The sequence below is a fragment of the Lepus europaeus genome, chromosome 20, assembly GCF_033115175.1.
Source record: "Lepus europaeus isolate LE1 chromosome 20, mLepTim1.pri, whole genome shotgun sequence".
Taxonomy (NCBI): Eukaryota; Metazoa; Chordata; class Mammalia; order Lagomorpha; family Leporidae; genus Lepus; species Lepus europaeus.
In genome coordinates, this window is record NC_084846.1 from 63,066,110 (window position 1) to 63,079,478 (window position 13,369).

The 13,369-nt window shown below is 61.0% G+C and overlaps 1 protein-coding gene across 1 annotated transcript; it reads left to right on the plus strand.

The window, feature by feature from the left end:
- Positions 1-4,684: 4,684 nt before the first annotated feature.
- On the plus strand, positions 4,685-13,369 carry YKT6 (YKT6 v-SNARE homolog). The gene is made up of 7 exons (XM_062178611.1): positions 4,685-4,840; positions 7,379-7,461; positions 9,160-9,260; positions 10,025-10,129; positions 10,379-10,444; positions 12,101-12,202; positions 13,031-13,369. The coding sequence occupies exons 1-7, from the start codon at positions 4,737-4,739 to the stop codon at positions 13,064-13,066; spliced, it is 597 nt and encodes a 198-aa protein (XP_062034595.1). The 5' UTR covers positions 4,685-4,736; the 3' UTR covers positions 13,067-13,369.

Here is a 13,369-nt window from a genome sequence, read left to right on the forward strand (position 1 = left end):
CTTGAGGAAAACATTTTGGATTTTGAGTTACATATTCCTAGCTGGAAAATGTGGGGCACAGGTCGTCTCCTGCTTCAGTCCCTCCACCAAAATGAGACACTGGGAGTTCTGATACACTGCCTCCGTACTCCTCCACATTGAACCATAATCCTGTGTTGATCCTGTCGGGTTTGCTGACTTTCTTAACTCTCTGCCAATCATATTGCTGCTCTCTTCTCAGAGTCCTGGGTTCTGCTCTGATTGGATGGCTTGCTGAACGGCCAGCATTGACTGGCTGAGGCTTGGGTCCGCTGCCGTCCGTGAGCCCATCGGTGCAGCAGCAGGGCTGCTGGTGGATCAGTGCTGGCCTGGGTGCCCCTGGGTGCACTAGTGCCGCTGCCAGCTGTGGCCCCCTTGTCAGGACTTTCCTGGGTACCACCGAGGTTTGTCAGGCACTGTTCGGTGCCCAGCCCTTCTGAGGGCACTTGTGTCCTCCCCTTGTTCCCTTCTGCTCTCACGTGGGCCTGGACCCTAGGCCATGAGAGGTGCGCAGCGGGTGATGGAGCAGGGACACCCCCAGTCCTCCTCCGCCCCTCTCTGCCTGCTCCATAGACTTCCCACTTCCTGTGCAGGGCAGTCATTAATAGGACAAACCACCAGCCTGAAGGTACACATCCATTCCTAGCTCCCGGCCGGGGGCGGGTGTCCTTAGGGCAGCACAGCTCCGGGATGCTCTGCAGGGGAGGCAGCCTCACTACGGGGGCACCTGACTCACTACTTGCAAGAGCTCCACCAGGCCCACCTCCCTCCCTTCTTCCTCGGCTGCAATCCCTCGTGTCCCTGCCAATCCTTGGCTTTAACAACCCCCATCGCTCAGTGGTGACAGAGCTCAGATCGTGGGTAGCTTGGAGAATCCAGCGGGAACCAGGGCACCGCAGAGAAGGGATGTGGAGGCGAGCAGCATCCGTGTTCCCGGGAGTGGGTCTGCTGACGGCCCAGTGGTGACCACTTTCAGCTCCTCTTTCCCATGGGAGCTGTGGAGGCGCACAGATTTAGGGTGAAACAGCTGGGCTGAGCTCCAGCTGGACCAGCCACCTGGGATTCTGCCACCGATCCCTGGGTTTCTGCTGGGCAAGGCTACAAAGGCCGCGGGCACTGCCTTGTCCAGCGGTGCAGAGGCACAGTCGTTGGCCCCCAGCCGTGACCAGGACTACTCCAGTCCTGTCTGCACACGGGATCTTCTTTTGGGCCCCAGCACCCCAGTTCTGGACTCGTGACCCGCGCCACCTCCACTCCTGTGCAGGCTCCGTTCATCACCTCAGCACCCTGACCACTGCGATCCTTACTATGCCCATCATCTTGGACTTGGAGGACAGTTGTGGTGATGTACAAGGAGTTCCCGGACACCTTTCATGCTGATTACTTAAATTTGCACACACACACATATACATATTTATTTATACCATACATTTGAGAACACTTTTAGAGTAAATGCAGACACCATGACTCTTTACCCCCTAAATACTCGTATTTCCTAGAAACAAAGCATTCTCTCACATGGCCATGGCACATTTGAGTCACATTAAAACAGATACAATCCAATTACCTAATCTACAGACCTTACTCAGATCTCAGCCTATCTCCCAGCCTTCAGTGATCCAAGATCTCTTTTCTCTCATCATCAATGACAACAATACAGATAATCCTTGGTGTTGCCGCTTGTTAAACATCCACAATGACTACAGCTTGGAATGTCATGTGTTATTCTAAGTGACTGTGCCTCGGGGAAAGCTACTTGGCTGGTTCTACAGCTAGGCGGGTACTCAGAGAGGGTCATGGTTTTACTTTTGTGGTTGTGGGGTGCAGCGCTGGGGCTGAATCCAAGTTCAGTTCCAGCTAGGGTAACGCAGGGATGGACAGATCTTGCTTCGATGACATGGACGACTGTGGGAAGTTTGCGACCACACAATCCAGTGAGGCCAGGGAGGCTGGGGAGAGTTGCCAGGACTGGAGTGGAGCTGCGAGAGACCTTGGTAGGCATTTCAACGCTGACATCCGAGCCCCGACTGCCTCTTCCAGTCCCCCTGGCCTCCGTCCCAGCTTCCATGTCTGGTTTCGTGATTATATGAGGTAGCACAGGGACCGCGCTGGGTGTGGGGGAACTCAGCATGGCTACTGCCGCCTGCCGGTGAGCGCCTCGGAACGGGCCTATTGCTCTGTGCCAGCAGTGGCCTCGGGCACAAGGGCACCGGGGCTTTTCTCAGAAATGGCTCTCACCTGCCTCCCCACCCCAGGGCAACTGTCAGCGCAGGCGAGCTGGCCTCCAGCTTGCCAGCTGAGTGTGCCCACGCCCTGGTGGCTGGGCCGCCGTGGCCGATGGTTGTTTCAGGGGTGTGGAAAGACCCGTTCCACCCTCTGCACTTGGAAATACCCAGAGAAGAGGGCTGGTGCGGGAGGCGCTGCGTTGGCAGGCGGCGGCCACCCCCTTTCAGCTGCACAAGTGCTTAGAGCTGTGGTTCTTTTTTTTTTTTTGACAGGCAGTTAGTGAGAGACAGAAAGAAAGGTCTTCCTTCCTTTGGTTCACCCCCCAAATGGCCGCTATGGCCGGCACTGCGCCAATCCGAAGCCAGGAGACAGGTGCTTCCTCCTGGTCTCCCACGCAGGTGCAGGGCGAAAGGACTTGGGCCATCCTCCACTGCCTTCCTGGGCCACAGCAGAGAGCTGGACTGGAAGAGGAGCAACCAGGACAGAACTGGTGCCCCAACCGGGACTAAAACCCGGGGTGCCGGTGCCACAGGCAGAGGATTAGCCTAATGAGCCACAGCGCCAGCCAGAGCCGTGGTTCTCTTAACCACAGCCCCTGGGACACATTTGGTGGCCAAAATGGGTGGTGGGTTGCTGCTATTAGGTAGTGGGCGCATGGGCGTGGTGCTGCCAATACCGCATGGGGAAGCACCCCCTCTCTGGCTCCCATCAAGGTGATCCAACCTAAAACGGCAACAGTGTCGGGTGAGAAAGCTTGATCTAGAGTGCCATGGTTGGTTTTTCCCATCATCCCAGACCTGGCTGCTTCCAGCATGATGACTGTGTGACCACACTGACAACCTGCAAGTACCAGAGTTCTGGGAGGGCAGAGGGTCAGACACATCGTCTGTCCAAGGCCCACAGCTAGGACTTGGCCAGGAGCCTGGAACTCATCCCCGGCCTCCCAGGTGGGCGGCAGGGTCTTGAACACCTGAGCCACGTCTGCCACCTCCAAGGGTGTGAGGGTGTGCATTAGCAAGAAGCTGGCTCACGGCAGAGCCAGGACTCCAACCCAGCTCTCCGATGTGGGACACAGGCCTTTCTGCCGACACGACGCCACCGACAGCCAGGAGATGGGCAAGACGCGCAGCCGTAGGGGACTGGGCCTCATCCCTCCCCACCCAGGCCTGCATTCGCTCAATACCTGCGGCACTACACCGCTCCTCGCAGCCTGCAGCTGAGCTTCTGCCCCCTTGGGGTGGAGGGGCTCTGCTACCCTGAGAGCCCTAGCTCAGCACCCACGCAGCCCTGTCCTGGGAGACCGTGTGGCCGGGGATCAGCTCCCACGGGCAGAAGTAACCCAGAAGTCAAGCTTCACTGCCTTCCTCCGCTCAGACCCGGTGTAGGAGACTTCTCCAGGAGGGCCGTCGCCCCGGCGTAAGGTTCACCGACCACTGCGCCTGGGTGCTCCGGGCCGGGCTGCTCTCACCACCTGGAGACAGCGGCCAGAGAGCCCTGCACGGCCCCGCACGGCCGAGAGGAACCTGGACAGCCCAGTACAGCCTGCACGGCCCCAGAGGAACCTGGACAGTCCAGTACAGCCTGCACGGCCCCACAGGAACCTGGACAGTCCTGCCCGCACGGCCGAGAGGTACTTGGACAGTCCCCCACGACCCCGCATGGCCCGAGAGGAACCAGGACAGCCCCACACGGCCGAGAGGAACCTGGACAGCCCAGTACAGCCTGCACGGCCCCAGAGGAACCTGGACAGCCCAGTACAGCCTGCACGGCCCCACAGGAACCTGGACAGCCCAGTACAGCCTGCACGGCCCCACAGGAACCTGGACAGTCCTGCCCGCACGGCCGAGAGGTACTTGGACAGTCCCCCACGACCCCGCATGGCCCGAGAGGAACCAGGACAGCCCCCACACGGCCGAGAGGAACCTGGACAGTCCCCCACGACCCCGCACGGCCCTAGAGGAACCTGGACAGTCCCACATGGCCCCAGAGTAACCAGTACAGCCACGCACGGCCCAGAGGAACCAGGACAGTCCCCCACGACCCCCACGGCCCAGCACTGCCTAGCGCCGCCTAGGAAGACCCTGGGCTTCAGAGCAGCAGGCAGGAGGGCCCGGCCCGAGAGGCAGCGGCAGCCCGGCACCAGCGACCACGCCCCCCGCCGCCCCAGCCCGCCCCGCGCAGGCCCCGCGGGCGGGGCGGGCTCCCGCGCGGCGCCCCGCCTCTCGCTACGTTGCACTTCCGGCCGGTTCGTTCTGCATCCGGGCACGCGTCTCCCGCCGCCCCGCCCCTCGCCGCCGTCACGGCTCGGCGAGGCCCTGACCGGAACCGGAAGTGGCCGGGGCCCGGAGGCGGAAGCTCCGGCGGCTTGGTCAGCAGCTGGGCGCGGGGAGGCCGGGAGGCCGGCGGGCGGCGGTGGGGAGCCCCCGAGGCGGCCGCGCTGCTCCCTGCGAGCCGGCCCCGCGGCCAGGCGGGCGGCGCCGGGGCGCGGCGCCATGAAGCTCTACAGCCTCAGCGTCCTCTACAAAGGCGAGGCCAAGGTGGTGCTGCTCAAAGCCGCGTACGACGTGTCTTCCTTCAGCTTCTTCCAGAGGGCCAGGTAGGCGGGCGCGGCTGCTGGCCACGTGGAGAAGCGGGCGTCGGGGAGGCCTGGTCAGCGTCCGGGCGGGGCGGGGGCGCGGGAGACCCAGGGTCCGGCGGGGGCGGGGCCTGACTACGGGGCCTCAGCCGCTGCCCCGGGCCTGCGCTCTGGTCAGCGAACTGCACCCCTGCGTCCTGCGGTGGGACCGGACCCCATGGTCCCCAGGTTCTAGGCGTACAGAGACAGTGCAGGCTGGAAGGGTCACGCCCAGTGCTGACCTCGGCTGCTGCGGGCCAGCAGCCGGAGTTAAAACCGCCGCCTCCAGCCGGTCGGGGGTCCCGGTGCGGGGAGCCTGCGTGCCGCCGCGAGAGCCATCGGGGGTCCCGGGGCCCCCACGGGCTCCCCCGCCGCCGCGGAGGACGCGGGCGGTGATGGTGGGCGCCGGGGCTGTCCACCGAAGGCTGCGAGCGCGGCGTGGGATCTGCCAGGCTTCCAGGGTGCGTGAGGTCGGGCAGGTGCGGACCAGAGGAGCCGCGCGGGGCAGCGCGCTCGTGGGACAGCTCGTGGGACGCAGGTGCGGAAGGGTCGCTGTCCGTGGTCACTGCCGCCGGCGCCGTTTGCCCTGCTCTGTTTCTCCGGGCACTGCTGGCCGCGGCTAAAGAAATGGCTGTCATCTTGTTGGAACTTTCTGCTCCTGTTAATTTTTTTTTTATATTGTGGTGAAGCACACACGGCAAGAAATCACCATTTTAGCCGTTTGGAGCGTGCCGTTCAGAGCGTGGTAGGGCCATGGCGCTGAGCGTCTCCACTCTTCCTCTTCTGATACTGGAACCTGCAGCCGTTAAACACGGACTGCCCGGTCCTCGGGCCGCAGGCACTGTCCGCCCAGTGTGGTGGGCCCAGGGACAGCGTCTGCCTTTGGGAGCAGTGTCTGTTGTCCCCACGGCTCGTCCTCGCTGGTGTGCGTGGCAGCGTCGCCTGCCCTTTGGGGCCCATCGCTGTCCGCCGCACATACACCACATTGTGCTTGTCCTTCCTCTGCTCCCGTGTTGGATGCTGGTGAGCCCTGCGCTGCGGGGCGGTGCCCACGCACCCCTCGCCGCCCCGCGGGCCATTTGCTGCTGGGTGAGCTGTTGGGTCATCTCCTGGCTCCTGAGGTCCGCTCTGATCCCTGGCATCCTTTTCCATGTGGCTTCTAGTCTCTGTGCTGTTGCTCTTCTGTGGTAGAACTTGGCAAGAGCCTTTGCGTTAGCACAGGAGCTCCTCACTCTGCCCTCAGCTGCTGGGTCAGCGCCGCACTGTCACGGGGCGTCTCCGCTGGTGTCCCCTAGCACGGTTCAGCCCAGCGCATTTCCGCCCACACCCTGCTCGCTCCCTCGCCCCCTGCCCCTCGTTTCCCAGCCGCGCTGGCCCTGTGCCTACGGCTCCCAGTTAATGCAGCTCTTCTGTGTCTGACGACAGCCCTGCTATAAGTGCTGTCTTTAGCTGTACTGAAAAGTTTTCTTCGTTTGAGGATCGTTTCTTCCGCAGGGATTATTCCTTACTAGCAGGTACGCTGTGTGTGTGAGCTTGTGTAACCGCCGTGCCTGCAGGCACAGAGCAGTACCTGCTGGAGCGCTCATGACCTCCTGAGTCGGGTGGGGAACTTCTGGTCCGTGGGCCATGAAATCGCTTGGTCTGGCCCTGCCAAGGTAGCCGCAGGCAGGGCTGAAGTCCACCAGACCTATAGCAGGCTGGGTTTGAGTTGTAATCTGTGTGGCCCATGAATGACATCCCGATGGCTCCCCACCCCTGCTACGTGATGGAGCTGGGGTCCACGGTCAGGCCTCAGTCCTCTGTGGCTCTGCGGGAACCATGCTGTGGACTTAGCGTTAGGGACGCCGCGACACCTGCTGCATGCTGTGGACTTAGCGTTAGGGACGCCGCGACACCTGCTGCATTTGGAACACGTCCCCAGTTGGAGGCTCCTTGTTAGCCTGGCGCTCCGGCTGGGCCGTCTCCTGGGACCGTTCCCTTCTGGCCAGTTCTCTGTGGGCACATGGTGAGCCTCCTCCTCCTCCTCAGCCTTCGTTTGACCACTTCCCACTTCCTTGCCTTGGCTAAGCCATTTCCTTCCATTCCTGTCCCGGGATGGGCCCCACGCACCTGGGCTGGCTGACAGCACACAGCTGTGTGGCACTGTAGGGTCTGTTGCGTGGTCACCGCCACCACTGGTTGTGCTCTTCCTAACGGTGTTCTGCCACTGTGTGTTTCCGGTGCGATTTATGTTTATCCCGTTTTGCGGAGTTAGTGGGCCTTGAGAACAGGAGCCACGGTTGCGTCCTCCATGTCCTAAATCACACCCTGACCAAAATGATGTCTGCCCATGGCCTGTGGAACACTCCCCGGAAGTCTGGGCAAGCAGGTGTGAGTGGTGCTGGTGATTTGCAGTTCCTGTACTTGTGTTCATTCAGGGTGTGTCTGTGTGTGTTGCTGGGGTTGGGAGGGAGGAAGCATAGCTAGCGGTCACTTCCCATCGTGTTGGGGAAGATGGTGAGTCTGTGCTGTGTTTCCCAGTGTCCAGGAGTTCATGACCTTCACAAGTCAGCTGATTGTGGAGCGCTCGGCAAAAGGCAGCAGAGCTTCCGTCAAAGAGCAAGGTAGGTGCCCGTGGGTGAGCCCGTGCGGCCGGGCGCCCGGGCCCCAGCTCCTGGCTCAGTAGAGGCCGGCGGCCGCTCCGCCGCCAGCTCTTCTCTCCCCCGCTCCTCCTTTGCTGCTGATCCAGAGTTCCGTGCCTCACGTCCCAAAGCTCGGACTGACTTGAGATTAGGGTGTGGATGCCCTTCAAATTCGGGCCCCTCCCCGGGGAGCAGTGGGCAGTCTGCGTGTCGCATTCCTCGCGGCCCCTCCAGAGCCGCAGACCCCTCGGGACGGGGTTTCCCACTGGCGCTGTTGAGGTGAGGCTTGACCAGGAATCTCAAGACTATTTTTCATTTTTCATAATTCGGTTCTATGTAAGTTTTTTTAAAGGTTGATTGATTTGAAAGTCAGAGTTACAGAGAGAGAACTTCAGTTTGCTGGTTCACTCCCCAGACGGCTGCAACAGCCAGGGCTGAGCCAGACCGAAGCCAGGAGCCCAAACAGTTGGGCCATCTTGATTTTTCCCAGGCGTATTAGCAGGCAGCTGGATCAGAAATGGATCAGTCAGGACACGAACCGGGGCCCGTAGGGGATGCCAGCATCTCAGGTGGCCTCACCTGCCATGCCACAGTGCCAGCGCCTCGTGTGAGATTTCTTAAGCACTGATGTACACACACAGGTCAGGAGGGAGCTGCAGAAGCAGAGCATCTCACTGCACTGCCCTCAGTCACGTGGGGTGGAGCTGCTGACCTGGGGGCGTCAGGCCGGGGCAGGCGGTGGTCAGCGGGTGCTCCCCGTGGGTCGCTGTATTCTGAGCCCCACAGAAGGGGAGCTCAACTGGACACACTTCGGAGCAGCCCCTCCGCTTCCCTCGGCCAGCAGCTCTCCCAGCGAGGTTCCCCCCTCCGCTGCCCCTCGGCCGGCAGCTCTCCCAGCGAGGTTCCCCACTCCGCTTCCCCTCGGCCGGCAGCTCTCCCAGCGAGGGTCCCTGGAGACGGCTCCTCTGGTGCCGACCAGCCTGTTTTAGTAGTCTGTGCACTTGAACCCATGTGCCCGTGCCCCCTCCTCCTCTCCTCGCCCCTCGCCCCTGCGCTCGCTCTCAGGAGTCCTTCCCTCCTTTCCTTCTGTTGCTCAGCATCAGGGTCCTCTGGGTCCGACTCGTGAGGACAGGACCTGTGGCCCCTCCTGTTCTCTTGCCTGGGGACAGAGTGAGCCATGGTGAAAGCCAGAGGCCCTGAGACTGTGACACTTGGCGCAGGCTCCCTCTTGACCACACGACGGCTGCAGCACAGTAACGCTGGAGACCTGGGCCACGTCACGAGGTTTTGGACACAGACCCTGCTTTCCCCAGCACCTGCTGCAGAGCGGCGCCGGCACGCACACTGGTTGTAACACAGGAGACTGGGCCTAGAGGCTGCCCGGCCTGTCCAAGGTGCCTTCCATCTGGGAGCCAGGCCCGCCTGGAGCTCAGGGGTGTGACTTGGCAGTGCTCTTGGGCCGTGCTGTCTGGGGGTGTGCTTTCTGTAGCTCTGGAGGCTGCTTCAAACCCTGGTGTTGCTCACGAGGCTTCTGGGTACTTCCTGGTCCTTCAGCAGGTGTTGGGCCAGCCTGCGGCCCCCTTGCAGACCTCACTCAGAGCTGTTGAGCTGCAGGCTTTGTCCAAAAGCAGGAGCCAGCTCTGTGACCCCTTGACCTGTATGTGCCCATTGTCTTTCCAGAGTATCTGTGCCATGTCTATGTCCGGAATGACAGTCTCGCGGGTGTGGTCATTGCTGACAGTGAGTACCCGTCCCGGGTCGCCTTCACCTTGCTGGAGAAGGTGAGTGTGTGGCTTGGCGGGATTGGACCTTGGTGGCGAGCATGGAGCATAGTGGACAGTGCCTGAGGCCCGGGGGTAGAGCGGTCCAGAGTCTGCATCCCCTGAACCAGAAACCACGTTGGCATCCCTGCCTGGGTTCCTGCCCAGTGCTGGCTCCTGCCCTCCTACCCGGCCAGGCTGGGTGTTGCAGCATCCCTTCTAGAATGGCCCTCAGAGACGGCCATGCCTCCCGCTTCCACTGCTGTTCCCACAGCTGCCGCTGGGCTTCTCCCAAGGGGTTGCCCCTCTCTGGGCCCCCGCAGTCCTGCAGCTCTGCTCCAGCCCGGGCACACTGTGGGCTCAGAATCTGAGCATCTGTAACTTCTGCCTGTGCTGCTAATTAGAAACTGCTCGAAGACAGGCCTCATCTTGCCCCTGAAGCACCAAAGCATTTGCAGGCACGGAGATCAGATGGTGTTTAAACCAGAGGACTCAGTCTGAGTTGAAGAATGACTTTGGAAAATTAGACAGCCAGCACCCTCTTTCCTGGCAAGCTAGTTTAAAACACAAGCCCCTTTCTCATCCCCCAGGTGAGGGCCACCCCAGGCTGGGCAAACATCATTCCCGGCTCCCTGAAGACCTAGGGGCTTTGTAACTGATGAGAGTCCGCCCTTCCCGCCTGGGCTCTAGGGGCCTGGCAGCGTCTTCAGGGTGAGGTGTGTGGCTGAAGCCTCTGCTGAGGGTGCCGGGGCACGGCTGAGACGTGTGGCTCCTGTGTCTTGCAGGTACTGGATGAGTTCTCCAAGCAGGTTGACAGGATAGAGTGGCCGGTGGGGTCCCCTGCCACAATACAGTACACGGCACTGGATGGTCACCTCAGCAGATACCAGGTAGGGAGACCGCGTGGCCTGGGTGGGCCTGACCTGGGGCTTCTCTCTGAGGCCAGTGTTCTCCCTCGGACCTCGTGTCTGCCTTCTTCAGACCCAGGGGCGCGGGCCCTCCGCAGGCTGTGTGTCTGCTGTGTGTTTAAACAGGCTGTCGCTTCTAACTGGCGCAGGTTTGTCCAGTGTCCTTGGTTTGAACCTTGCTTCCAGGTAGCCACTGCAGTCCCAACTTTGTTATTTCTGGCTCTTTTCTAGAACCCTCGAGAAGCAGACCCCATGACTAAGGTACAAGCGGAACTAGACGAGACCAAAATCATTCTGGTAAGCAGGAGGGGTGAGCGAAGGCAGTGCTGCGGGCTGAGCCCGGGCGGCCTGTGTGTGCCGGCGAGACCCCTGGGGCCGACCAGTGCTCTGGAGCAGAGCCTGGGGACCTGCATGCCATCGAAAGCTTCTAGGCGGCTTCCCACACGGGTCTGCGGGCCTCGCCCGGAGCAGTGTGGCTTTGGGACGGAAGGTGGCCATGGAGGTGCTGAACCGTCACTGTGTCCTCCAGAATTGTGGAGCTGCCCGGCTGCTGTCTGTCCATGTTCCCTGCCCAAGCCTTGCCCTCCCTCTGCTGGTGGCTGTGAGGCTGTGAGCGCCCAGGGCCCTGGGATCCTGCCACCCTCCCACACCCCGCATGGAGAGCAGCCGAGTCTGATGGCCCAGCCCAGCTCCCGCTGGAGGAGAATCTGGACTGTTGTGTCCGTGTCTTCATCCTGTGCACTTTTTACGTTAGAGTTTGAGCTGCTCATCTCCACCTAGGGATGAAGGACTATCATTTTGCTGACTGCTCCTGTGCCTTTATCCATGGGCGGCGGCTGCTCTGGCAATGGCCGCCTGGGGGTAGAAGTGGGCCACTGCTTCCTCATGGCTGCACCCCCAAACCCACCAAAACCAGACTGTCTTGGGAACATTTGGGCTACAGCCCCTAGGGAAGCGGGACTTGCTCTGTCACGGTGCAGTGGTCGGGTGTGACACACTGTGTGTGTGACTTGCGAGTGTGTGATTGTGAATTCTGTAGCAGCCGTACTTTAAAATGGTAAAGGGAAAAGAGTTGAGATTTACTTGGCCCATTTTATGTGCCTGTGATCTCACCGTGTAAGCAGCGTGAACAGCCCTGGGTTTTGCGCGCTGGGTCTCAGTGTCTGGAAACCGGCTGTTTGCACCGGATGTGTCTCTGGACTCGGCCACAGCCAGAGCACACGCACAGCTTTACCGCTGTGTTAGTTTGCTGTGGCCGCAAACAGGCACCCCCCAATCTGGATGACGTGAGACAGCAGCGGACCCCCTGCAGTCTGCAGGCCCCAGGTCTGGGATGCAGGTGTGGGGGGGGCGGGTTCCTCGTGCTCGGGGCCCCCCTCCAGTTTCTGCACCCCCGGATGGCAGCTGCGGCCCTCGTGCCTCTGCCCATCCTCACGAGGTGGTGCCTCACTTCTCTGTCTGCGCTTCTCTTTTCTTGGAGATCACCGGTCAGGGCTTCAGATTCACGCTAATCCGTGTGTCATCCTAACTGTGACATTGCAAAGACCTCACTCCCAAGTAAGGTCACCTTCAGGGGTTTTAGACAGCGTGCATTCTGGGGAGTCAGTCTCCAGCCCAGCGTAGCCATGCAATGCCTGCCTATAGCTTTCTTCCCCTAGAACCTGTATGATGCACGTACCAACACACCCAAGTTAATATAACTGTGCGGGCACGGGGCTCATCTGAACCCATGTGGGGACAGTCCTGGGGCGGCGTGCACTGTCACAGTGAGAACTAGACTCCCGGGAGAGCCACGGTCCTGCTGCACCCACTGGGACGGCTGCGGTCCTGGGAGCGCGTGCCGTCTCGGGTGCCACCTGTGTTGGAGGAGAGCCAGCGGGTGCCCCCCCACACTGAGCTGCCATGCGAGGCTCACTGAACACAGGGAAAGGTTCTCGTCTGTCTTCCGTCCAGCACAACACCATGGAGTCTCTGTTGGAGCGAGGTGAGAAGCTAGATGACCTGGTGTCCAAGTCGGAAGTGCTGGGAACACAGTCTAAGGCCTTCTACAAGACTGTGAGTACCACGCTGGCGTCCAAAGGGCACCCCCATCTGCGCGAGGGTCCTCTCAGCCACCCATCCGGGGGGACTTGGGCTGCCCTCAGTGTCCAGCGGGTACCCCCATGACCCCTGGGAGCTGTGTCGAGCTGTGAGCAGCCTTGCTCCACCCGGCTCAGCCCGCCCCTTCTCGCCCCACCTCTGGAAGGCAGAGGTTAGTTTAACCTCCACTCGGCACGGTTCGCCCTTGTTCTGCCTGCGAGTGTTTGGTGTGAGACGCCAGCAGGTGACCTGTGTGGAGAGGCCCTCAGAGCTCTGTTGCTCTCCCTTTGACGAAGCGTGTCATTGGTGCAGCAGTTGCTGCTGACCGCCTGGTCTCGGGCCAGCGTTCACACGACTGTTGTTGGCCGCTGGCTGGGACTGGTATACCTGGTCTTTCCACACATCAGCTTCCATGTGCTTTGGGAGATGGCTGGGTGGGGTGTAGCGGGCAGTGGGAGCAGAAAGCAAGAGAGGTGGTACTGGCTGTCCCCGTAGACCTGATTGGGGCCGCGTCTGTCCGGGGGAGGAGTGGGGGCGAGTACCGAGATGCTGAGCAGGTCCTTTGCTTATACCTGGCCTACCAGCAGGAGTTCTACTTCTGGGTAGCATTAATAGGGTGTAGGGAGAAAAGACAAGGTTCCTGGAGCTGCACTGGATTCTGTGGGTCCCCCTGCGCCTGGGGTGGGGGGAGCCTGTGGCTGCAGCCGCCCAGAGGCCTCGAAGGCAGCCCCAAGTCTGTTCCCGCTTCGCTTCCCTGGAGCGTCCTCCGCTCACCCCTCAGCTCCTGCCTTTCTTCGTTTCAAGGCCCGGAAGCAGAATTCATGCTGTGCAATCATGTGACGCAGCGTGCGCGGCCACGCGGGGCCGTCACCGTCATCGCATCAGGACCGCAGCCCGGATGGGAGAGGCCCCAGGGGGGGCCGCCTGGCCATTTTTATTCTGGAATTTCTAGAAGGACCCACGGGGTGGTGGAAGGGTGGGGACATTCGCATTCATATGTCTGGTGATTTTTCGAAAGAATCTAAGACCCTAACGGTGTATTTTTGGGTAAATGAAACCATAAACTCTGAGTGGCTCCTGTGGATACTGAAGGGCTGATTCCCAGCACCCCGGAAGTTCAGAGCCAGCTCTTGTTTGATCCCA